Genomic DNA, 24,635 nt, shown 5'->3' on the forward strand with positions numbered 1-24,635 from the left:
ATGGAGAAATGAGTTCCCAAAGATGTTGGGAGATTATTGGAGCAGCCAGCAGCCAGTGCGTTAAAGAGAAAGCTCGTAATGAATCGGGTTCAAATGAGAAACCAAAATGAAGGCCATAAACGTGAAACACTACTGACCGTGAATGGAATTGGCTCATAAACATCTATTTCCATTTGCATACGAGCACGTATATTTTATTTTCCCTGCCTGATTTGCGAGACGGGAGGAAACGACCTGATTAGTTTTTAGGCGCTACTCAGTGCTACATCGCTAAACATGAACAGTAAAATTTTGGAAAAGATTCACACCTTGTTTTTCCACTTGAGTACACACAATAGGGGAATGTCTGCTAAAAAAAAAAAATCTTATGTTTCAATTAAGACAGCCTTTATTTAATGATGTCCCTTAATAAATTCATTCACATTTTTCCCCTTTTAATAATAATAATAATTCATTAAATTTGTATCGCACTTTTCAAAAACCCAAAGTCGCTTTAAATAAAAAATTAACATCCCTGAAGGGATTTGCCCTCAGGCTACATTGCCATCCGCCAAAAGAAAACAAACATTATTTTCATTTCTTTTATTATTTCCTCCTGGCTCTTGTGGTTCTCAAAAGGTTTTCTGAGAGGGGCTCGCCCTGGTTGGCATCCTCGCTTGAGAGGCTTGTCATTGCCGTCCTTTTTTGTCACTTGCTGTGATTAATGCACGTGATGGGATGTCAGGCTTCTACCTAGTGACATTTTCTAATGAAACACATACGTCGGTCGGCATGCACGCACATTCTCCTGATAATGAGGAACAAGGCAAATCAGTTAAAGCTCCCTGGTGTCTCTCACGTCAAGTTTTTTTTTTCTCACGTACCCGTTGGTGCTCAGTGCAAACCCCTCGAGGTGTATTTAAAAGTGTCAGCTTCAACAATATGCACCCGTGACAACATTAGACTAGACTGTTAATCTGGAATAACGAAGCAGGGAGAAGAAACATCCTAGTGACATGTGGGACCACCCAGACTCAACTCAAAGTAGAACAAGCCATTATGCTAAGCCCTTGTTTTCCCACCAACACTTTTTTTTTTCCCCCCTACTGCAGCGTGATTTTTTTTTTTACACCCTCTATCTTAAAACTTGCACTTAACAACATGCCAATTAGCTGCCTCTTTGTACGCACGCTGAGAAGTACTTGTTTCTGAAAGTCCAAATGGGAATAGCTGCAAAAAAAAAAAACTAGACAGAAGTATTATTAGATATTACACCTGGAATGAGACATAGAAGTCAGTGAGAACCGCTTTTATTATATTATTAGTGTCCATAGAAACGACAAGCAAGAATTAGCTTGTGTGTTTGTCATTATTTTAGCAGCGTATCGAATAAGTCTGGATGCGGTTTTGTTACCCAGTTTCTGGTTTAGTAGCTGTCATTTATCCGGTGGAACAATAATAATTGCAAGTCAAGTATGAACCATACAGTGTAAAAGGGGGGGGCAATAGTTGGACGGATCGACTATGTCGAAAAATTAATAATTCTAGCCTAACTACTAATTAAGTTGCTCTCAATACCTTTGGTTGAATTATATATCATGGCAGAGATTGATGTGGTTATAATCTAAAGATTGGCTTTTGGATTGGAACTTAATTAACATGTCTGATGCTTTGGTGTGTTGATAAATGACAGACGCTGAAATATGAGTGGTTTTTTTTTTCGGGTCATGGCGTTTGAACGCAAAGAATATTGGTAGAAACATCTAGCTTCTCACCATCAGTGGAGCAGCCGGTCGAACCGTCGCTAGAGCAGTAGCGCATCTCAATCCTCTGCCTGCCCACCTCCAGCAAGCTGGCATCCGGGATGCGAGCCTTGCACGTGTAACGGAAACGCTGCTCGTAATGCCCTCCGTTGTCGGAAATGTTAACCGGTGTCCACGGGGTCCAGGGCGTGGTCTTCTTCAGGTCTGGACAAGGCTGGGAGTTGCATGACTGGTATTCCTGCAGGGACAAAATGACAAATTGTTAAGCATGACAAGTTCAGACAAATGATTGCCGTGTTTCTCAAGCTTAATAAAACACCAGACAATAGGTCAGAAAATTCAATCAGAAATTTGACATGACACATTATTGACAGCCTTTTTTTTTTCATATGTCATTGCTGCTCATCCTATAAAGCCAGCTGATTCTGGTTCTGGTTGGTTTATGTGGCCGGGGCCAGCGGTGGCTACATTCCCCTTCGGACCATTTCACTGAACATGGCGAGACGCAAACAAAGCAGGCAGTAAAGGTCATTGATGGAGTTCAGAGGCAAGTGGAAAAGAAAGGAGGGCTGGACAGAGGAAGCAAGGAGGTGGAAATGAGGCTCTTTCCCCTGTCTGCATTGAGCTATAAATATGAAAAACACATCACTGAAGCTCAGGATGTGAGTCGCATGGCCTTAAATTTCCTTCCATTAGGACAAGTGGTCAGAAAATAACATTTGTGCTGCTATATGTGATAAGAAGATAATCACGGCATTTCTATGCCAGAGGAAGTAGAAGAGCGACTACTATTTCCCCCTTGCAGTCTTGTTTATTTATGCTGAATATGACTTGAGTGACTGCCAGACCTTGAAAAATAAGATAAGAGCTCCGGCAGCTAGAGTAGCGTGACGGGTCACACCATTAGGTACACCTACACAATCAAATGAGATTGAAAAGTTGTGTGAAAACATTTTTCAAGTCAACAATGTTTAAATGTCCCTGCACTGCACTTCTCTATTAGGGTTGACAACCTTAAATACTTCAAGAGACATTTCAACCGTCTTCTACAGAAAATAAAGACACAAAACTCTTTTGACATTCCAAGTGAGGATAACATTGCATATGACTTTTTTCTCTTGAAGTCTTCAATTGAGTTTTTTAGCTGTCTGAGATGTTTGTTTTGTTACTTTGATTCCTGTTGTTTTGAATTTCTTTATCGATTCACATTAGTATCTTGTTTACCTTGGCAAATTCCTTTATATTCAATCACTTGGATTGCACTCCGGGGTCTCCTATCTGCTTCCATGCAGTTGCTCCCCAACCATGCCCATCTATGACAAATTATTTACTTTCCAAAGTCACAAACACCAACAATAAACGTGGTTGATATTCTTGCAGTCAGACCAGGCCGCATTGGGCAAGATACCAAGAACAGGGCCTTTAATGAACGAGAAGCTCCTGTCACATTTCTACTTAAGGAGCTGCCTTGTTCTTCTAAACTTACACTTGTTTTAGTTACTTGGAACAAGTCTTGTACATTTCCCCCGGGCCACATTCTGCCACACCAATTCTGGAGACAAATACATTATCTGCTCAAATGTAGCAGCCTATTCTGCCCATTAATGAAGTAGCCTCTTGGTCTCATTCCATCCATTTCTGCATTGCATCTTTTACAGTTGATAACTCATCATCCAACTTTTGTTCCTCCTTTTCCCGTCACACGTTCCGTCTCTTCTTTAAAGGTTAAAAAAAAACACTGGTGGGATTGAAATTCTGTTAGTGTCCGTGATGAACGGGCGCGTCGGGTCCACTGCACTTCCTGCCTCTTTCCATCTAGCACCCAAATCGCCACCACGCATTAATATTTAACATTGTTCCGTATAAGCCGCCGGCGGTCTGTGATTATCAGACACAACAACGGGGTAGAGACAATCTTCATGTCTTTCTGGCCAACTACAAAAATAAAACACTAACAAAAGCGAGATAAGTGATCTGTGGGTGTTGTGAGTTGTTAATGGTTGGCCAACATCGTAAATATTTAATGAAACCGCTCCGGTATGCTTTTGTCTCCAATGCTCTCAAAGGATTCATGTCAATCCAGAGGTCTAAGGATCATTACTAATCTTAAATCTGCCTCAAGACTCTCTCTTAAGTACTGCTTGTATATATTTTATAGCAAGATGGTCAATGTATACCTACCAAAAGATATCTTAATGACTGAATCCACTTGAAAAGCTCGATGGCTTAGTAAGAGGTGGAAAGCCTTTAAATGAATACCTGAGAACTGAGAATCAAATATAAATCTTAAAGGGCTACAAATGACTTTTCAATGTCCATTTGAGGTCAGTCAGACAACCATACTTTCTGGACTATAAACTGCACCTGAATATAAGTCGCAGCAGCTAAAATTTGTGGAAACTCTTTTGTTTATATATAAATTGCACCGGACTATAAACTGCAGGTGTTTTAAATTAAAAGTGCTATTACCTGTATTACCAAAACATATCCTCGGTTTATAGTCCAGAAAATACGGTATATTGCGAGAGCACTGCAAAACATAATGTTCTGTTTCATGCCGTGAATCAAAGGTGTATTGGGAGGGTGTGAGGAACATTTTCTTCAAAAATAGACATAAAGAACCACAAGAAAGAAGGAAATATTCATTGGCAGGCATGTGTGCGTAGTGTAATGACTTCTCATTAAGTGTGTTTTTGTGGCTGTGGTACTCTTGTTGTGCTCAGCACGTTAGAGGTGAATAATAACGAGACTTGCCTTTCAAACCTCCCACCATGATGGCTCTAATTATGCTTCTTATTGGTGTGCCTCGTTGTTGTCGGATGCAGAGGTTATGTTGGTGAATATAATCGGCACACACTCTAGCTCCCTGACATTTAAGACAAACATCCAGATGTGAAATATTAGTGTGACTAATCCTCTTTAGAGGCTTTATCTAACACCATCGTGTCCATGGCGACGGCGCGTTCATCACCTCACATCTCCATGACGCGTCAGGTTTAATTAGCAGTGTCTACTGCAGCGTACTTTGTCAAACGCAGACTTCACCCTGTGTGACTTCATAGGAAGATGCTGTTATCCAGATGACTTACGCGCTGTTTAACTCGTGTAAAAATACACACGTGGCCTAAAACAAATTACGTTGAGGTCTCAGGTAGTGTACAGAAACTCAAAAATGTTTGCGAAAGACCTCCAGAATTTCATATTTTCAAATCTTGATGCTAGACGGTAGTGTGGATGGAAAAATTGCTTCCGCCACATCTCCATGGGTTCATGAAGTCCAGAATTCTTGCAGCAGTGATCTCCCGCCTGGACTTTGATTACATGTAGCTAGGCAAGGGAGAGTTGGTATGCAAAATGGTATTACAAAACCACTAGTCAAGACCTTTACGAGGGGGAACATTAAAAATGTCCTAGAAAATAAGCACTTGCCCTTATAAGACAAATGGGTTCTTCTGAAAAAGCAATGTTCTACAGGAATCTAGTGCTTATAGAAGTTGAGATGATATATTTGAGTCCTCAATTGCGGTCATATTCCTTATTCCATATCCCAAGTTGGATTCTGTGGTATTCAAACTGTGCAAAATTCTTCTAATTTTCGTTTCCGCCATTTAACCCATTCACTGCCGTAGACGGCTATAGATGTTAAAGATCCATTTTAACAACGAATGAGTTGAAACGTAAAAGATGAATAGTCGTAGCTGTCGCAGTTAAGATGTCACTTTCAGTCCTCTGGCTTCCCTTGACAGCTTTGTCAGGCAGGCTGTTTGATTTTAGGAGCAGTGAGAAGCCAATCTTGAGCAAAGTTGTGAATAATTAAAATGTGAATTGACATCCCTCCCTCCTTGTTTGGCTGTTTGGATGACCTTCATTAGCGGAAGCTTTTCACAATCAGCCATGCATGATTTGCAACGCAAGTTAGATGTAATTACAGGGTTGAATCACACATAGATCCGACTGACATTCACATTCTATTATGAAACATTTTGATTGTCCGTAATTATAAAAGTTCATTGTGGCGTAGAGGGCAAAATAGCTTCAACGTGTTTGCTGCTTGCAGACATTTTCATGCTTTGAGATTTTTGGAGGAGTTTGGGGAAGCCCATTTTAGTCTGTATAATATAATGCATTGAAAGATAAGATCACTCACTCAACTGTGGAAAATGCATTAGTTCCAATCAGTCCAGACTTTCTACTCTGAGCAACGAGAGCTTCTCTCAAATTCCATTTGTGTATTGTACTGTTCAGTATCACTCCCAGAATACATCAGAGCATCATGGCCGATGCATCGATGCGGCTATTTTGACATGGACGATGTATCCCGCGGAGAAGGGGCACTATCAGGTGACTACTCAATGAAAGTCTAAATGGGGAGATGCTTTTTCCATCGGTGTGATGTTGTGTGACAACTTACACGTTATGGTCAATTATCAGTACGCAAGAATGAGGCTACTGTGTGGGAGGCTTCATAATACAGTGCTGACTTTTTCCCCCCCCATCTTATCAAACGGTCCATTAGATAATGCTTATGGCGTACTTTTTCCACAAATGTTAATTTAGTCGACCACAGTGTCTCTTGTGGTTGGGACAGCGGGCATGTAATAAATATATTTCTCTATCCACCCTTGGCTACTCAAGAGTCTGTCAAAATAAATATGGACAGTGATGCCATTGCTGGGAATCTAATTTCCGGATGAGCAAGTTAAGAAAGTTGAAATGAAGCTAAAGAATCGTCTAACATCCAAACAAAACACTCTGATAAACACTGAAGGACAAGAGGGAAAGGACATCCACATATCTCTATTTCATTTCGAAGATAAAAGCAACAGAGATGATGTGATCACACTGCCGTCAATAACAAATCGTTCAGCCTGACCTTTGCTTTGTGCTTTTCTTTATGAACACACAAAACCTGTTCAAATTGCATTTGTGGTGTAAGATGGTTCCCAGCAATATAGTTGATGCTTTCACAGGATAAAAAGGTTTTTGCATGACGTACCTGGCCACACCCGGGACAGTCATTGCCATTCTCACATGTTCTCCGCCGCGACTGGATGCCGCCGCCGCAAGGCACATTGCACCGTTCCCATGCCGACCAGGCCGACCAGTAGACGTGTGGAGGGCAGGGCAAGTGTTCATTACAATACCTGCCCGAGAAAAACAAGTGACATCACGATCTGGGAGTTGGGCAAGAACCAAAAAAACAACTTGCCATATAGAGACAAGACAACCATTCAACAAGTAGAAATAGAAAAAAGTTCATGTAGAAACAATATCCTGTTTTTTACAGTGCTAAGAAAAAGGCAAAACGATCGTGCATAAATTAAAGTACTTGACTTCAAAACACGAGGAAAGTGTCCTTTGAATACTCAAGACGCCTACGCACTGATTGCCTCGGCAACAAACTGCAAAGGTTACAAAGACTTCATAGTGCAAGGCAGGAATGTTTCGAAAGGCATATCAACGTAACAAATCGGACAGAAGTACCGCATTGCTTTGCTCGTGCCTTGAATATGGCACAACATTTCGTCAACGTGCTTAAAATATTGCATTTAGATGACGACAACATACACACAATGCATTTCTAATTGCAAAAAAATACCAGACATGATACTTTATAATAACATTATCAGACTTATTAGAGTCATTATAATTGACAACTTTTCGATACGCTAATAAAACGCTTTATTACTGTTTAGTAGTGTTTGGACTTGACTGTCTTCTGAGAAAACTGCAAGTGCTGAAATAGCTTTCCATGCTTAAATGGGGTCTTATCCATTGTCCTAGTCTCGAATAAGCCGCTCTTCAAAAGCTATACTCTTGAATATTGTGATTGGAGAAAATAATCCTTGGAGCAGTTTTCTTTTTGATGTTGACTAATCTGCTTGCTTAAAGTTGGACAGAATGGTGGGACTTGGGAGCGGGACAACAAAACGTGTGAAGGAGAGACTGAATCACAACAATCGTGCGCATGCTGCATAGATTAGCAGGTTTACAATAAATCACTAGCGAAATGAGTCACCCCCAAAACAGCTTTTGCACCGATAATAAACATCTTGAGCAGATTAAATTCTTCAAATCCCATTGCAGTGTTTGTCCATCCCATTTAAGCAATTTTCTTTCCAAAATGCGACTAATGAGTCAATAAATCTGCCAATGTAGGCCAAGGTATGAACTAACCAATAGTTGATCAATGTGTTAACCTGCCAGATTTAAGATCCGCATGATTGCTTGGATTCAGAACATTTGCTTCGCCTTTTTTATGCTTCGGCTGCTACGAACGTTCAAGGCAAATTCATGGAAAGTCACTAGTTCAAAGTCTTGTTAATGCTCCAGCTGATTGGAAAGTAGAAAAGAGAACAAAAGCCATTGAGGCTTAAAGACAAAAAAAATAAAATAACGGGTGGGTGGCAGAACCTGCTGTTGGCCTCCCGCAGTCTTTGTTAGGTCACGAATATGCAAGCTTTTTGGTCAGTCAGTGTGTTTTCGCTCAAGGCGACTGGTGGATTTCTCATCTTCAACCATTTTATTCTGTTTTCCTAATATAATGGATGAATAGATGGATCAGCCCTTGTGCGCCGTTTTATTCTAGCATTGACTTCATTCCGTCCCGTTGTGCTGCATTTAGTTTTTCAATTTTGAGCATCAAATGACGCATCGTCATTAAGACTCACTGTCGCGTCATTAGTTCGTTTGACTTGAAATTTTTCACGCCACATGTCCACTTGTTTCAAGTTTGAAAATAAATACGGCAGCAAATTGTGGTACCTCTCCTCTCGGTTCTGTCCCACACACACTCGCCCGCCATGACGAGGGGTCGGGTTGCTGCAAGAGCGCTGACGAACTTGAAAGCCAATACCACAGCTGGTGCTGCAGGGAGACCAAGAAGTCCAAGGAGTCCACGCTCCGTTTCTATGGAGACAGAACAAAGATAGTTGCTGTTGATGCTTCTGCTCTTTTCTAAAACACATACACTAACGGTCAGATTCTAGTTTGGCATCTCGGATTTAAAAATAGTTCCAATGAAAATTCATTTTGTAATTTATTGAACAAGTCGTTTATAATTGGCAATTTAATGAAAATTCCTATTATACAAGCAAAGTGAGTTTCTCTCCTCCAGTTCTTTTCTTTTTCAGCTTTTTATATGCGGAAATCAATTGAAGTTCACAAATCAAAAAAATTGTAGTAGAAACAAACAAGCTCATTCTGTGCTAGTTAATAAGGATTTCTGTCAAGTTGTCAGGGTTAACAAAAGAACTTTGGAAAGGTGCAAAAAACACCGAATAATTGTCTTCCAAGGTTAAGATGTGTTATTCCGATTAACACACAACACCACATTAACTGGAAAACTATTTTGAGCATCATTTCGGTCGGATAAAACCTACCTGGAGCAGTTGGCGACCTCGGCGCTGATCCCGTGACATCTCTGACCACCACATTGAGGGCTGGGGTTATCACACGCGCGTGTACGACATAGGCAGGAGCCCGCGTGACCGCCGCCGTCGTTGTGGCTACAAGTGGACCACGCCGACCAGGCACCAAAACCTCCATCAACTGTCACATTCCGAACCTGTTCGCAATGAAAAACCATGACGTTAAAGCTTGAAATACATTTTTCCCTAAAGTACAAAACCATCTATTGCATTTAGAATTAGTCAGAAGATGTTTGAAAATGCTCTTGGAGCATGATGTTCCGAAATGCGAGTGATGGACACAGCGCGGCAAAATGGAAAAAAATAAAAATGGCTAGCGTAATAGGAAGGTGACACAGAATTGAGTTAAACTGGAAGGTTGTTTTATCAGAGGAACTCTAAATTACTATGTGCTTTGGCAGGAAAAGCTAATATGAGCCATGTTGACACACAGCTCTCAGATATAGAATGTACATAAAATATTTTAATAGTTAATATTTTAAATGGCAAAAGATTTAAATTATGGATTTTTACTGATAGTACTGATGCTTTTCATCTACCTTTTCCTTGGTGGAGAAAATAAATGAAACTGCAGAAACATGCTTTTTGTGTGTGTGGCCTTCAAGCCTGATATTTCATATAGTATATAATAGTAATCGACATTTAAATAGATAAATAAATGAATGAATACATTAAATACATTTTCAAATCAAGGTCACAAGACAGCAAGCTGCAATGCTTATATTTACTGTGCATCCTTGACTGAGGTTAATAAATAATTGAAATATCTGTGGTATGTACAATGTGTATACATACTTGAAAAAAAGAGCACATCTTGGTCTCTCCACAAAAGGTGAATAACTAGTCATTATTATTTTACAGTATCTTAAAAAGTGCTATATGTGATAGAAAAATGTTCCGGAATATTTTCATGGCCCACTGTGTATATAATGTACCACATTTACACAAGGAAGTAAACAATACACGTAAAAGCATAAATAATTCATTTTGTGCAATGTATATCTATCTATCAAGTCACAATTCCTACCCATCCATTAATCCAATGTATTATTTTTTGCTGATATTATATATTGATCCTGAACTGCTTATATTACATTGATAGTTAAGAGGTGTCTAAAATCCCAGTGGGTACCAAATGCACCACTTGCCACAGTGTACCCAGATTCTGAATTAGTACCATCATTCGAAATCTAACTGCAAAGCATTTTCTGCTCACGTGACAAATTTCCCTGCAGGATGCCAAAGCAAACTTGTATATACATAATGGCAGTGTATTAATCCTACGTGTAGATAAATGTGTTTATGCAAGCACAAATATATGCATATTAGGTCAGCTTTATCATTACCAGCATCTGTGCATGAATACTGATTATTTTAAACAACATACACAGAATAGATTTATTCAATTGAATTATTTTGGTGCTGAGTGATTAAAAAAAAAAAAAGTGCCACAGGTTTTATGTAAAATACCCTCATTTTCTATGCATGGGAGGCCATGAGGAAGAGTATCAAGGGGCGAGCCGGCTGTTGTACAACCGCTCAAGTCGGCGCGGCAGCTTCTGTTGATTAGAATAAAGACTGTCTGCCGTGACAATCGTGTCAAGTGTGAGCACACTGGATGTATTCTTGCCTTAAGTCACGTTTGAGAGATTGACAAGCTGCTTTGGGACATAGCACAGAGCAGCCTCCTCTGCTAGTAAAAAAAAATGACGAGGGATATTTCTCAAAAAGAAGAGCTGAGCTGATGTATGTGAGAGTTGGAGGAAAACGAAAAAGCAGCCAGAGGTGAATGATTGAGGAGGAGTTCTTGGGAGACATGCTGCTCCCATAAACTTTCCTTGTTGGTTCCAAGAATATTTTTTGGGGGATCTGATTTTTGGGATCTACTAGAAATAGCTCCTGTGGATGTGACTATTCCATTCTTGAGGACATTTATTGACTGGACAGGTAGACTGATACTCACAGGGCACTTTGTAATGCTCTGCTCCCATTGGCTCATTCTGGCGCTTTCTTCTAAGGTGGTACATTTCTTCAGGAGGAGGTCCCAACCACAGTAAGGGTCTCTGGCCCCCACACATGCACTGGCAAAGGAAAAGATTGAATATAAGAGAAACAGACAAATTCCTCTCAAAGAAATGCTGATTTATTCTGTGTCTATTTCTTTTTTCCCAAGTAATCCTTAAACAAGGACCGGGATTAACCGCACATTGATCAGATGTCCCTTTCAGGGGAGTTCTTATGGATGGGCTAATTCAAATTCAAGATAGGTCTACAAATATTGACACAATGCCCTACACCTGGCCACAAAAAATGAAAAGAGGGAAAATACGGTCCACATTTGAAGCTGTAACAGCTCCGTGTGACATCCAAGTTCTAAATCTTTGTTGCATTTGATGACCAGCACAAATCACACTTTACCTCTCATTGCCATTAAAAACAAAAAACAGGCTATTGTGTATTGGACAAGGAATTGTCTTGATTCTTAGCGTGTGCGATGATGGATGGGATTCCACCCTGGTGTTGAGTTTTTTACACCCGGTCCTCTGTCTCAGGTTTTACACTTGACGGACTGCCAGTCTGACAAAGGAACTTAAAATGACCGATAACCACACGCAGTGTGCATGACAATTTTGGAGGCAAGATGGGGAAAAGGGCATCTGAGGGCTTCTGTGGAATATTTCTTTTTTTCGTCTTAGCTAAAGCCCCTTCCCAACATTGATCTGGCCTCTCTTAGATAACACAAGACAAAGCTTTGCTTTGACAAATGGTGCTTGCTTATGCATGTACTTACTCTCTCGCCTTGTGGTAGCTGCACCTCTTCAGGGGGATCTTGATGACCTGGTCTCGGACGCCCACGTACAGCTCGCTTCGGCTGTGCAGGATCAGCAGGCTACGGATGGGCTGCCTCTTCCTGGCTGGGAATAGCTCAATCTCTTCCAATAGGCAGCTTCCCGTGGATTGATTCAAAGGCGAGAGCACTTTTCTGATGGTGCCGTAATCTACAAGAGAGAGGAAGTGAGCCTTGGTTTCAAAAGAGAAATATTTTGTTGTTCCTTAATAGGGCAAGAAATCCTGCTATATTCTAAACGTACAGTGCGTAACAAATTTATGAGAGCGCTGTCTGAGACTGTGTGGACGTTTTACCATTTTTGAACAGAGATGAGAAATTTCAAATTAAATTCTGGCTGACTGGCCTTCTTTGGAAAAGTTAATTAATCTGTTTATTAATCAAACATAACATTTGCAAGTGAATTAATTTGAAATCTTAATCAAGAACCAAATGGCCCATTTTTAACATTTTCATTTGGAGAAAGTTTAAATAAGAAGTGATAACAATTCTTAAAAAACACACACAAAACTTTGGTAATTACCTACGCTACAAATGTGACATTTTTGTGAAGAAATTTGAAGGGCAGAATAAGGTGTTTTTTTTCCACAGACAACAAATTAAAAGTACATACATAGGCTGATTTTGATTCCCTCTTTTTGACAAAAGCCAGCAATTGCCTGTTTATCTGAAGGCACTCCTGATTATTCTCACTTAACCATTATGCTGGTAGTTATCAGTGCTTTTTTTTCCACCCTACTCAGAGCTGACACCCACAAAGGTTGAATGTGTTTAAGATTCCTAATCAGAAATTCTTTTGTCGGTAGTCAGCACAAAGGACAGATGGCTCAGCCTTGAGACTTTTTTGTGACAATATCCAATCAGGAGTTAAGCTCGGCCTGTCGCCAGACTTCACCAGAGTGTTTTGTGTAATGTGTCCTTAACTAACAGCGAGTCATGAAATCAAGTGGTAGAAACCCAAAGTAGTTATTAGAACCTATTTATTTTCATTTAGGTGAGCCCCCAGAGATGTTTTTTTTTCCTCCTTTGGGAGCGCCAGCATCTATCTATCATATGCAGTCCTTTGGGTGAAGCAAAAAAATTAATGAGATGCAAATTGTCAACAGGGTGGCCTTGTGGCTATCAGTTATGAGATGAAGGTTTTGCAAGTGTTTTTAAGAATAGATGGGGAGCGCATGTCAACAAGCTTAGCAAACATTTCCGCGAGCAGCCAAACAGACTTTGGAATACGAGCAGATGTATTGTGCAGCAATTGCGAGTCTGTCTGGGTCTTGTTAAAACAAACACTTGAGTGTCATCTACATAAGTGATGTTGAATTTGCTCCATTTGATCCCCCTCCCATGCTACGGTGTGTGTAACAAATGATTACAAAATAGAAAGCAGATGCCCGGTGAGTATCTGGTGTCCCACTGATAACGCTTTCCACACTTTACTCAGGCTGTCATAGGCTATTGTCACACCAGTGGGATCAAACAGTGTGCTGATTGGCGGTGACAACAAACAATAAGACGGGGAATCTGTGCAAGATGTCATTATAATCACTTATGACTTTTTAACCATTCAATTCTTTTGTCTCACAATAAAATGTGTGGGATCACATGGAACATTGACAACTTAATTCTTTTTATTTATAGAAAACCATAAAAGATTAGTTGGTTAAAAATGTGGTGGAACTCACCGGTGGCTAAATAGATGATATGAAAGAGCATGTCTTTGCCTTGCACCACATCCACGGCCACGTGGCTGAAGCGAACATTATCCTCCATGAAGTAGGGGACGGGAACCACAGGTTGGACCACCTCATGCATCAATAGGAACTTCTGGGCGTCTTGCAAGTTCCTCTCTGTCAGGTTCACGTACGAGCCCGAGTCGATGGTGCCGCACTGTGGAGTCGGACAAATTGGAAAACGTTAATTTGACTATGACAAGTCTAAGCTAGGCAGATATAATTCGAATGTGGCTATACTATATTTGCAATTCCCCTTGAATAAGCAGTCGTATAATAAATTGCCATTTTCCTCAGGCAAATCATACTTGGACAAGTTACACTTAACTGGGCTTGGACATTGTAACCATTAGTTCTAAGTGACTAGCTACCCTAACAACAAAACGGCCACTTTATACGGATCAATTCCCGACATTCCATGGTCTGACAGATGAGCATCATGGAGGCTTTTCCGGTGATGGGCGATGGATCATCGCCCTCACCACTTCAGCAGACGGGAAATGTGTTGTGAGGGACAGCACTAAGCTTTATGCATGCCTGCTCTTATTGTTTCTCTCCTAGCAAAGAGACACACTGTACGAATATATATCATGATATAGCATCTCATCCCATCTATGGTGATGGGTGAGATTGGCCTTGTGAACACGGAGATGTGTATGATAACATATTTGGTGGCACCAGAGATGGATGTGTGCTTTTGGCCGTTCAGTCCAGTTGAGTTGAGGGACAGACGCGTCATTTGGCTGAGTGTGTCCGTCTCACCTTCTGTCCTCTGCTAAGATTGCAAGAGCCTCTGAGTAATGGTTGTGAAATTGCATGTTTTGAAAAAATGGCTCACAACAAAAGGGCTCCGCTTTGCAAGTAGAAGGTGGAATATTTGAATTTCAGTGAAAATTGGGGTGGATTGTTTGAGATGCATTCTATTAGTCCCAAATAAACTAGTCTATTTTTTTTCTCTGTCCCTTCATTATTATTTATTACCATCGAAGTTTGGACTGTACATTTTTATTGTGACCCATTGTGACTCCAACAGTGACGAATTGATTCCTCAGACAAAAGTGAAAAAATTAGATTTTTTGGGGGAAATTTCTGACATTAGAATAAAAGTCAGGACAGCTGTTTTGATTCATGTCGACTGAAAACAGCAAAATGTAAAAATAAGTACAAAATAAAATATTATTGAGTATGGGTGGGGCTGTCACGAGAAAATCTGATCTGAAAAAGATCTGCTCGTGTTTACAAAGGGATGAAGCCATAAAATGGTCTGCCGGTAAATTCTCTGCTCATAAATCTAATCCCGCGGCATCGACAAATTGATGAAGATGTCACCCAAACTAAGATAAAGTGCGCGTCGGCCCGGTGGCGAGCATCAGCTATTGTGAACAATCTTAAGGAGAAACTGAGATGGCGACGCTCGAGAAGTTTTTAAAAAGGCCTCTCTGGGATGTATCGACAGAGAGAGGGGGAATATGTTGGGAGTCCCGAGCAGAAGGAAAATTGAGTTCCTACAAGGGAAATGACTTTTATTCAAATAGCTTGTTTGCAGACATGAGAAAGTGTGACAGGGCTGAGTGGCTTTCCATGTCACTGAGTGTTTGCAGAGTTTTTCTTGTAGACCATCATCACGTTGAGTGCTACTGCTTGCTGGAAATATGCACAGGCTTGCCGGAACATGTGCGGCAGGGAAGGGGACGTCTCACGGGTTGACAGCTCGGCCTTGAAGTGATTGCAGTCCCTCACGAAGAGCGGGTGAGGATTATCAGTAAAACTCTAACCTTAAGAGCCACTTCTACTAATAAAACATCCCTCTTCCTCTCTGAGTAATCATTCCTGAGGAGAAAAAGCCTCACTGCTGCTTGTGTAGAATAAGGATGTACTGGAAGATGTTTTTTTTTTTAACTCATTCAGTGCCGTTGACGGTTATAGACGTCAAAGATTTTAACTTGGTTGGCAAGATGCAAAATATGGTTGGTTGTGTCTAATTGTTGGTAAATCTTAACGTTACCTTAAAGTCAGGGTTAGGGTTAGGGTATGGCAGCCAGGCCGAGCGGGAATTTTCCTGGTACTTGAAGGGTCCGTTGAAGACCTGTGATATGGCACTCAGATTGAAGGCACACACAGCAGAGGCAGCGATGCTGTTTCTGAAAATCAGGAAAGGGGGATGAGAGGACAGACGGGATGATGGACGAGATGCAAGGCCACTAAACTGTATTTAGCATTGCTGTGAGCCAGTAATACACATGAAACACACCCCTAAGGTCAACTCCATTGTAAATGATGGCCGGTATTGGCTCGTAAATTCAACAACGGGGCAGAATTAAACTGTTTGGCTTGTCTGATTAACTGCTCACATCCTCACTGTGAAATACAGCTTCGACTTTTCCAGCTGTCGCTTTCTGCATGTCCAAACGTCGTTCCGCTACAGCGGAAGAAAAGATTGAAAGGATTTTCATTCTCCACTCAGGAGTTGGCCCATGTGAATTAGGGAATCTGACGCGGTTGTTTATTAAAGTAGGCGGATCGTTTCCAATACCTTGGGAACGACTTTGATTCCAGCAATTGGGAGCCATTCAACATAGATTAGTCAGCGAATTGCAAGTATTGCAATATAAAATAAACAAATCCCTTTTTAAAGCATCTCCCGTATAAACTAAAAAAACTAACCTGCTTTCATTTTGCCGTTTTTGATATATGCTTATGAACAAATACCTATTTGGGTCAAATACACGATCAAAACTCACACATTGGTAGTAAAGATGCCGTAGAGCAGCTCCAGCTCGGGCAGGTAGAAGGTGCCCTGCAGTTCGTTATAGTTAAAGGGAATTTCACCGGGCCGGGAACAGTTGAGTCGAGCCTTCATGAAGGTCGTCCACGTGTCCTCCAGGAGGAAGCGGCCGCCGATGTCGTTCTTACAGACGCGGCCGGCCCGGGAGAAGACGGTGCGACCGCAATCGTGCTCCACCGCGTACTCCCGAAAGAAGAAGTAGGTAAAGTTGCCGATATCGTAGGATGACACAAAGTTGGGTTCTGTGGCGGGACAAGAGAAAATTGACATTGGCTGTGTATGAGCGTGCAACACAGCAAAACAGCAGGTGATCGGGATTAATAACTCCAGGCAATGTTATTAATGACTTTGCATTCCAATAGGAAAACTCATTTTTCATTCTTAAAGGTTGAGATGAAAAACGTCTCGAAGAGGTGAAACGTAATAGTTCTCACCCTGTCAGAAACACGTAACCCCAGCAACACCGCCCCAGCAACCGTTCATCTTTTATGTATGACATGATTAGATCCTAACCACACACTTTATTCTCCTTGGCAGTGATTTAATTCATCTTTAAATGGAAGTGTAGCAGTCCCTCCCTTCTCACTTCAACCTTCTTTCCTCGGCACCTTTAGAGGGCGGAGTAGAAGGGAAAAAAAATAAATCGACACGCCGTAAAATTAGTTATTAAGCACCCATTTTCCCAGGGGTTGTCGCGTAGTAGCACATGGCGACTTCTAATTTCGTTTTCCAATTTACCTTGGATGTCGAATGCGACTAAAGACTGCCTGACCAAATAAAACTTCTCTTCCCCCGAAGCCAGACACCCTAAACTGTCTTAAACTCAAATTTACTCTCAAGCATCTCAACAGTCTGGCTACCTCCAGCTTTAAGTGAAAAATCCCAAAACATCCAGTTTTTATGGCAGCTAAAATGTCCAGCGTATTTATATGGAACTTTATATAATCTCTCAAGCTACACCTGCTTACCATTAAGCCACTTGGAGTTGTACTGGGCAGTACGGAGCGGTGGCAGGCCACCCAGGCTGCGGTAGATGGCGGGGTCACGCCCGGAGAAGTCCATCGCCGTTGCTGCGTAAAGCTCGCCGCTGGATGTGATGAGTGCCGTGGAGTTGTGGAGGGGATTGTAAGGACACCGTGCCATTCCGCTTATCTGATCGTGGATTTCCGTCAGATTGGTGAGCTGAAAGAAAAAAAAGACGAGTGAGCAGGTGGAAAATAGTAAGACATAATGGCCATTGAGATCATTCGTACAACAAAGCAAAAAAGAAAATATTTTTTACACAGGCGTCCTGAGGGAACTGAAAGAAAACAATGTAATTGCAAATGAGATGCATTTCTTATTTCTAAATAATCATTGAAGAAAGCTGGCAGGATATTACAGGACAACATATCAAAGGGGAACATTAAAATACAAACCAGCGAGCTCTGCTAATGTTTTATTTTCTCTTGCCAGTATGCAAATGAGGCCGACAAAATAAAATCATTACATTATGTTTGGTTTACATAGCACACACAGAAAATATGAGTACAAAGAACTGTACAAACAAACGGAAAGAAACATAATCACAGTGCAGCTTTGGACTAATTAGCAGCATAAAACTCACAAATATAGCAGCTGCCAAGTTGAATTATATAATAAAAGATGTGATAAGACGCCAGCTAATTCCAAGGCTACTTAGCCTTAATGTTTTTTTGTTTGTTTTGTGATACTATGCAGCTGCTTGTCAGTTTAAATCAGCAACCAAATCTTTGGAAGGCTTTTTGAACCAATATATAAATTTCCAGTTTGACCCTGACTTAACTTTGACAACCTGCACTTACAAATGGCATCGCTTTAAGACGTATGATTGAAGTTTTCATGTAAACACAATACAAACGAACTAGCTTAGGGGAAGTTCATTTAAGTTAGCCTTGAAGCGGAGGAGCCATTCTGGATGCAATTACTTTCCTATCACTCAAAAGTTCCGCACGTATACTCAGTACGGGTGGCTCAAGTCCTCCAGCGGTGCCTCGACTCTTCGCCTTAACCCATTCACAGCTCAATTCCCTCTCTGGCCTCACGCATATATATTTTTTTGTAAAGATGTAATGAGTTTGCTCATATGGCGGGTTGCACTCTATTCAACAAGCGGAAAAAGGCAAGTTCGTGAGCCAATTTCCGATTTGGATCAGTGCAAGTTTGCCTTCGCTCTGTCCACGTCTGCTCCGCCCAAGCCACAACAAAACAGAGCAGTTGAGATGAAAGCCTGTTATTGAGCGGATGCCTTCTGTGGGCCGGACGGACAAGTCCGTTCTGGGCCATTTAAGGAAGAGCAATGATAGATCAGCTGTGCATCCCAGAGGAAAGAAATCTAAAGATAGTGGATAGTGCAGCCAGCAACTGTGCAACATGGACAGTCTCTAAAAGCCAGAAATAGCTCTGTTTTTAGCATTTAGCATTCTTTTACAGTGTCAATTAACCATTGAAAGAACATTATTTGATATTATTTAGGGGTTGCCAAAACAACCCAGCGGATTTTAGAGACTTGCGTCATCTATATATCTTTCAACAGAAGTGGAAAAGTTTGGTTTCTATTAAACAGAATGTCAACTCTGATAACTTTCTTTTTGTGCACAACCAACATCCGTTTGTGACTTTAATGTCCGCTGTGTGTTAACAATCCATCAGTGGGTTAATATGGCGTTTGATGATATACCGCAATAATAATGTCATGACATTTGAACGTTATCCCCTGTGAGAGGTGTCATGGCTATATTAAATCATGAAAGCATCCCGCTGTGAGATGTAGACTTTGATAAATAGCGCCGCATTTAAAATGCTGCTCTGTACTTCTCTGGGATTTCCAATGGCGTGCTGACACGAGGTACAAATGTTATTGGTGTTTGGGTCATAATCTCATGATCCAAGTGAAATCATTTGATGTTCATACCGTTCGGTTGGTGCAGATAGGAGTGAAAGCATTGGTCCCGCAGGTAAACAGCCTGTTTCCATTGACAAGCAGCACCCTGATGTAGTTCTGGCACTCCTCCTGCGGAAACACAGCAAAAACCGATGATGGTTAGTTAGCAGCTGGAAGCCGATCCGGTGTCTACCTATTGACGAGCGGACTAAATGAAACTTTGTGAGACAAAACACCTGAAACCACGGGAGGGCCACTCTCAAACATGGTCGAGGCTTGATATCATATGATCAAGTCTAATGCCGCTCATCTGGATCAGGTCGCCAAACGACAAAACACAGTAAAGGCAAGAGGGGAAGAGTTTAGAAAATTGTCTTGAGTGTAGCTTGATATACTTCACTCAATCATGTTTCTTCTCAGCTTTTTGCCTCCCTACACGAATCAATTCACTTTGCTCTCCACTACGGTTTAGTACACACTGCCACTCTGTTCTCGACTCTCCCTTTCCATTCAGACTTTGGCGTAGGCCTGCAGCAAAGCACTTAGCGAGAGCCTCACGAGAAATAAAACGAGGTGACAGTGTGATTGACTTATCAAATGATTGATTGCCGGTGTGAACTTTGCCGTCAGGCTTTCAGCAAAGTTTTACTTGCGATCTCCATCAACAAGCCCACGACAAATAGAACAACAGTGACCGGTTCACGTGTCAAGAGTGCAGCGATTGTTTTTTCGCCCCCCAGATACGTAAATTCTCGCAAGGTTCCGTCGTTTGAATTGTCGAGGGAGCCTATGTAGCAATCGAAAACCTTGTAAAAGCTGCTCGTGCCTGAGATGCTTATGGGAAAATAGCCACAGCAATTTTACCCTTCTGATATATCTTCCTTCAGGTCAAGATGGAAGTTGACTCTGAAAATGTCTCATTTACATGCGCTAAGTACAGTAAATGAATGTTTGATGAGAAGTTGCTACTTTGCACTTCTATTACTGTGCTGCTGCACTTTTATGCCTACAGCTGTGCTAACTTAAAAGCATTCCACTATGTATATTATGCTTGTGTAATTCTAAGTCTTTCTAACATCTCAGTCCTACAATAAATAATGGCATCGTTAATATTTCCCAGTCTTGTTTACCAAAACGCCTCCACTAATGTTCCATGACTGTATTTGTAATACCCAGGCTGTTATAGTTTTGTTTTAAATGACAAAGCAATCAAGCCGTGTCACCTCAATTCTTAGTCAAAGTGAATCAAATATTTAATAGAAGAACAGATAAGGGCATTAGAGAGAGAGAGAGAAAAAAACAATCACTTTGAAATTTACTGAAAGCATAGGCGCTATGTCTTAACAATAGCTTACCGGTGGTTTATTCTGCCAGATAAGCCACAAAATGCTTGTCAGTAGCAGGAGAAGGAAGCCCTTTATTGCTATTCTTAGTGTAAACCACATGAGTCTTTGCTCACAGGGGAGGTGAGGAAAACAATTTTATTCTCAAGGACTGCGGTAGGATTGGACTGTAATTCAAGGAAACGATCCCTTGCCGGATAGATAGCCTCTGCCTGACTGCGAAAGATGGAAATCATGTCAAGTTAACTATAGGTTGACACGCACGAGCATGCTTTGTTTAACGTTTTGTGTCATTTTGTTCTAGTTTGCTGTTTGGTACGCCAAACATATTTCCTTGTTAGTGACAAAAGCTGATGCAAAAGTGTCTGGAAATTGATCAGAGCCAACACATGATGTCACAATGACAACTCTATGATGTCACTGACAGTTAAAAGAACGGTCAAGCATTTACTTTGATGCTACTTCAACTTGTGTCCTCGTTACATTCTGAAAGTATCAAAAAGGTGACAAATGGTTGGGTTCATCTTCCAATATGGTTGAGAGCATTCATTGTTTTCTGCACCGTCCATCTGCGACCCATGTCACGCTCAGGTTTGTGTGCGTGGGTTCCAGCTCCTCGATATCAAGGAGAAAAAGCTGGTACTGGATGGAGGTCTATTTGGGATGAGCAACAAAAAGAAAACTTCCAAATCAGATAAGAAACCTTCTATTCCTCCCCGTCAAAACGAGCCACAAAAGCAAATTCTGATTTGTAACAGAGGAGAGGTTCGTACTTTCCGAGTTCCACGTGAGGAAGTACCTGGAAATCAATTCAGTCTTTCGGCTTCTGAGTACGACCGAATCCTCGCTAGAACCAAGGAGAAGACTTTACCGGCGGAGGAAAAGGCTTCCCAAAAGAAAATCGATGACATTAAAGCTGCGGAAGAAAGGAAACGGCAGATGATTGAGAAGGACCGTCGCTCTGCTCTGGAGGCAGAAACTGACTTACCATCTCAGAAGCAGAGCTTTGAACGTTATCAGCACATGCGGTGTAAAGCCCAAATGGAGAAGGACAGTCAGATTCAAAAACTGGACACCCGTATTCAGCGTTGTAAGATCCAGTCTGATCTGGACACCCAATTTGAGTGGAAAAAACACTGCGAGGCAGTCGAGATTGCCAAAGAGAAGGCCGAGTTTGAGCAGATGCTCAAGTATCATCAGGACTCCCTCAACAAGGTTGAGGAGAGGGAGAAGAGGCGGAAGGAGAAGCAGCTCCTCCATTTAGAGGTACTAAAAGAACAGATAAGGGAAAAGGAGGTCGCTGCCGCCACCATACGTCAGGAGAGGATAAACATGGCCAAACACGAGACCGATGATGTTAAGCTCAAAAATAAATGCATCGATGAGCTCAAGGAGGCGAGGCTGAGCGATCTCAAAGCTTCTGGGATTCCGGACAAATATTACAAATATGCTGAGAAGAAGTCGGCAGAAGCTGGAGCAAAATCCAAACAATTCCAGTACCATGCACAATGATCTTTGACCAACATGGAGTAAAACGGATATACTGCCAAACGTGGTTCCGACATTGACGGATGACTGCAAGTTTGTAAACAATGGCTGTCATAACGGCAGTTTTATCAGACTCTAACAACAGTCCTTCATGACAAGACCAAGGAAGTATTCTGATGACATTTTTTTCCGCCTGACTATTATCGGCAGGAAACTGTTGAACGAATCTTAAATCTTTTGTGTCGATCTTACCGTCATTAGAAATGACAAAAACAATTATTGACTGCAAATGTTTGCCAGGTCAATGAAATTAACCAAGAACCCCTTCCCCACTTTTTTTTTTATGTTGGTGCTAGGTAGATATTAACGCTCCATGTTTGGATGCAGTAAACATGGCATTTGTATACAATCACCTGACTTTTTTGTTGTCAAAGTGCCGAACCTTATCTGTGGTACTAAAACAAACAAACACTTTTCAGTGTCTCTTTTCTATCCTCTACACTTCTTCTCCCAAAGAGGTGTCAAATCTGGGTCCAGACAGTAAAAACCCTGCCATAGTTTGGTTTTAGCCAAAGGTCATTTAACCCGCCTTACTCGTTTTAGGGAGTGTTGGATATAAAGAAAATGTTTAGGGAAGAATAATTGTGACACTGTGCTTATTTTCTTACCATGGGCAATCCATTTTCTGGGATATTTGGTTCCGCTGAGTTGGTATCATCAACCAAAGCCACTGAGAAATGTTGTCCAGTAAGGAGTTGCCGCCCAGTTTGATAAAAACTTTTCAGGTATAATATTGAGGGAAAAGTGCTCCCGTCTGGAATTGCGTATCTCTCGATGCATCGTTGAAATCGGTTGGCGTCAAATCACAAAAAAAACGGGTACATATGTGATATGTATCTTTAGAATTGATCAGCAAGACCAACAGATCTTGTGGATGTGATGTCATGTTATGGTCTCTCAGTGACAAAGCCAACTGTGACTTCATAGTGATGTTGTGATTGTTCTCAATTTGTGATGTCATCAACCACCTCTATTTTAAAGTAGTGAATCTTTACATGTCGGTCTTTGTTTTGACATCGTATCTGTAAGGACAGATGCGACAACAATAATATCGGAGTTTTTACATGAATATTTTTTCTTTTTTTTTTTTACATTGGGACCAAATAACAGGGAATCATGAGTGTGGCGGCTTCATCTTTGGCCAGGCAGGGTCGATACTGCATGAAGGACCCGCTGGCTCAACCTGATGAAGCTAAATATGGAGTCGAGTCCAACCAGAGGGTTCCTTTGATACGAATGCAGCCAAAAAAGACGATTGTTATCTGCAACCAAGGCTTTATATACAATGTCCGAGTTCCACGCGATGAGCTCTACGTGCGGACAATCAGCCTTTCGCAGGCCGAGCATGAGCGGATTCTCGCAAAAGCCAAAGGCCCAAGTATCCTTGACAAGGAGTTGGCAGCGTTAAGAAAGGCGGCGATGAAAAAGAAAGAGGACATAAAGGCTGGCGAGCAAAGAAAGCGTCAGATCATTGAAAAGGACCTTTTCGCGTTCAAGCATGAGGCAGACAACGAGTTGCTGTCCAGAAGCCTTGCCTGCGACCGCTATCAGGAAATGAGAGAAAAAGCCGATGTAGAAAAGGACTGTCAAATCAAACGGCTTGACAGGTTGGTTATGAACAGTAAAATCCAGGCTGAGCGCGACAAGCAGCTCGTTTGGAAAAAGCGCTACGAGGCCGTGGAGATTTCCAAAGAGAAGGCCGAGTTTGACCGGGTGATCAAGTGTACGCAGGAGGCCATACGCAGGGATGAGGAACGGGAGAAAAAGCGAACGAGGGATGCTTATGTGCATTTAGAAAGCATCAAGGAGCAGTTGAGGGAACGCGAGCAGATGGCTTTAACTCGGCGCAGGGATCGACTCCTTGAGTTTGGCAACATGAAGGAGAAGATTCAGCAGAAGAGTCAGTGGCTGGAGGAATGTAAGGAGGAGAGATTAAAAGAACTCAAGGCTTGCGGGATCCCGGAAAAATACTGCAAGTACGTTAGGAGAAAGACCAAAGACGACGAGACGCCGCCTAATAGAAACCAATACCGCACACACAATACGTTTGACCAATTACTCCGATGGACAAACTGCTGTACTAAAAAACCTATAGAGCAGGACGATATACTAAATCCTTTCCCGCCATTACCGCCAATCTCTATAAAGGACACACCTGAAGGAGGAGATCTGGAATGAAAGCCACCGATATCTTTTCCAGACCCTTTGCCTTCCACCATCTTCCGTCATAACCAAAGAGAAGTGACACATTAGTGAAGGAAATAGAAAAAAAAAACAATTTGAAGAGTGCCAATTGAAGAAAAAAAAATC

The 24,635-nt window shown here is 41.5% G+C and overlaps 1 protein-coding gene and 1 long non-coding RNA gene across 3 annotated transcripts in view; one reads left to right on the plus strand and one right to left on the minus strand.

Annotated features, from left to right (window-relative positions):
- LOC119139145 overlaps positions 1-24,635 on the plus strand; it is a 72,245-nt gene that overhangs the window by 11,084 nt on the left and 36,526 nt on the right. The window lies entirely within an intron of this gene.
- sema5a (sema domain, seven thrombospondin repeats (type 1 and type 1-like), transmembrane domain (TM) and short cytoplasmic domain, (semaphorin) 5A) overlaps positions 1-24,635 on the minus strand; it is a 69,235-nt gene that overhangs the window by 10,758 nt on the left and 33,842 nt on the right. For both annotated transcript variants that reach the window (XR_005101305.1, XM_037279561.1), the window contains exons 6-16: positions 19,465-19,563; positions 17,501-17,714; positions 16,489-16,774; positions 15,753-15,888; positions 13,700-13,904; positions 11,964-12,171; positions 11,136-11,253; positions 9,125-9,309; positions 8,508-8,651; positions 6,739-6,886; positions 1,755-1,980 (exon numbers count right to left, since the gene is read on the minus strand). Coding sequence is in view for 1 of the 2 variants with exons in the window: in XM_037279561.1 (XP_037135456.1) it covers positions 1,755-1,980; positions 6,739-6,886; positions 8,508-8,651; positions 9,125-9,309; positions 11,136-11,253; positions 11,964-12,171; positions 13,700-13,904; positions 15,753-15,888; positions 16,489-16,774; positions 17,501-17,714; positions 19,465-19,563 (1,969 nt within the window). In the remaining variant the exon portion in view is untranslated. The remainder of the gene's footprint in view (positions 1-1,754; positions 1,981-6,738; positions 6,887-8,507; positions 8,652-9,124; positions 9,310-11,135; positions 11,254-11,963; positions 12,172-13,699; positions 13,905-15,752; positions 15,889-16,488; positions 16,775-17,500; positions 17,715-19,464; positions 19,564-24,635) is intronic.

The sequence above is a fragment of the Syngnathus acus genome, chromosome 20, assembly GCF_901709675.1.
Source record: "Syngnathus acus chromosome 20, fSynAcu1.2, whole genome shotgun sequence".
NCBI classification, from domain to species: Eukaryota; Metazoa; Chordata; class Actinopteri; order Syngnathiformes; family Syngnathidae; genus Syngnathus; species Syngnathus acus.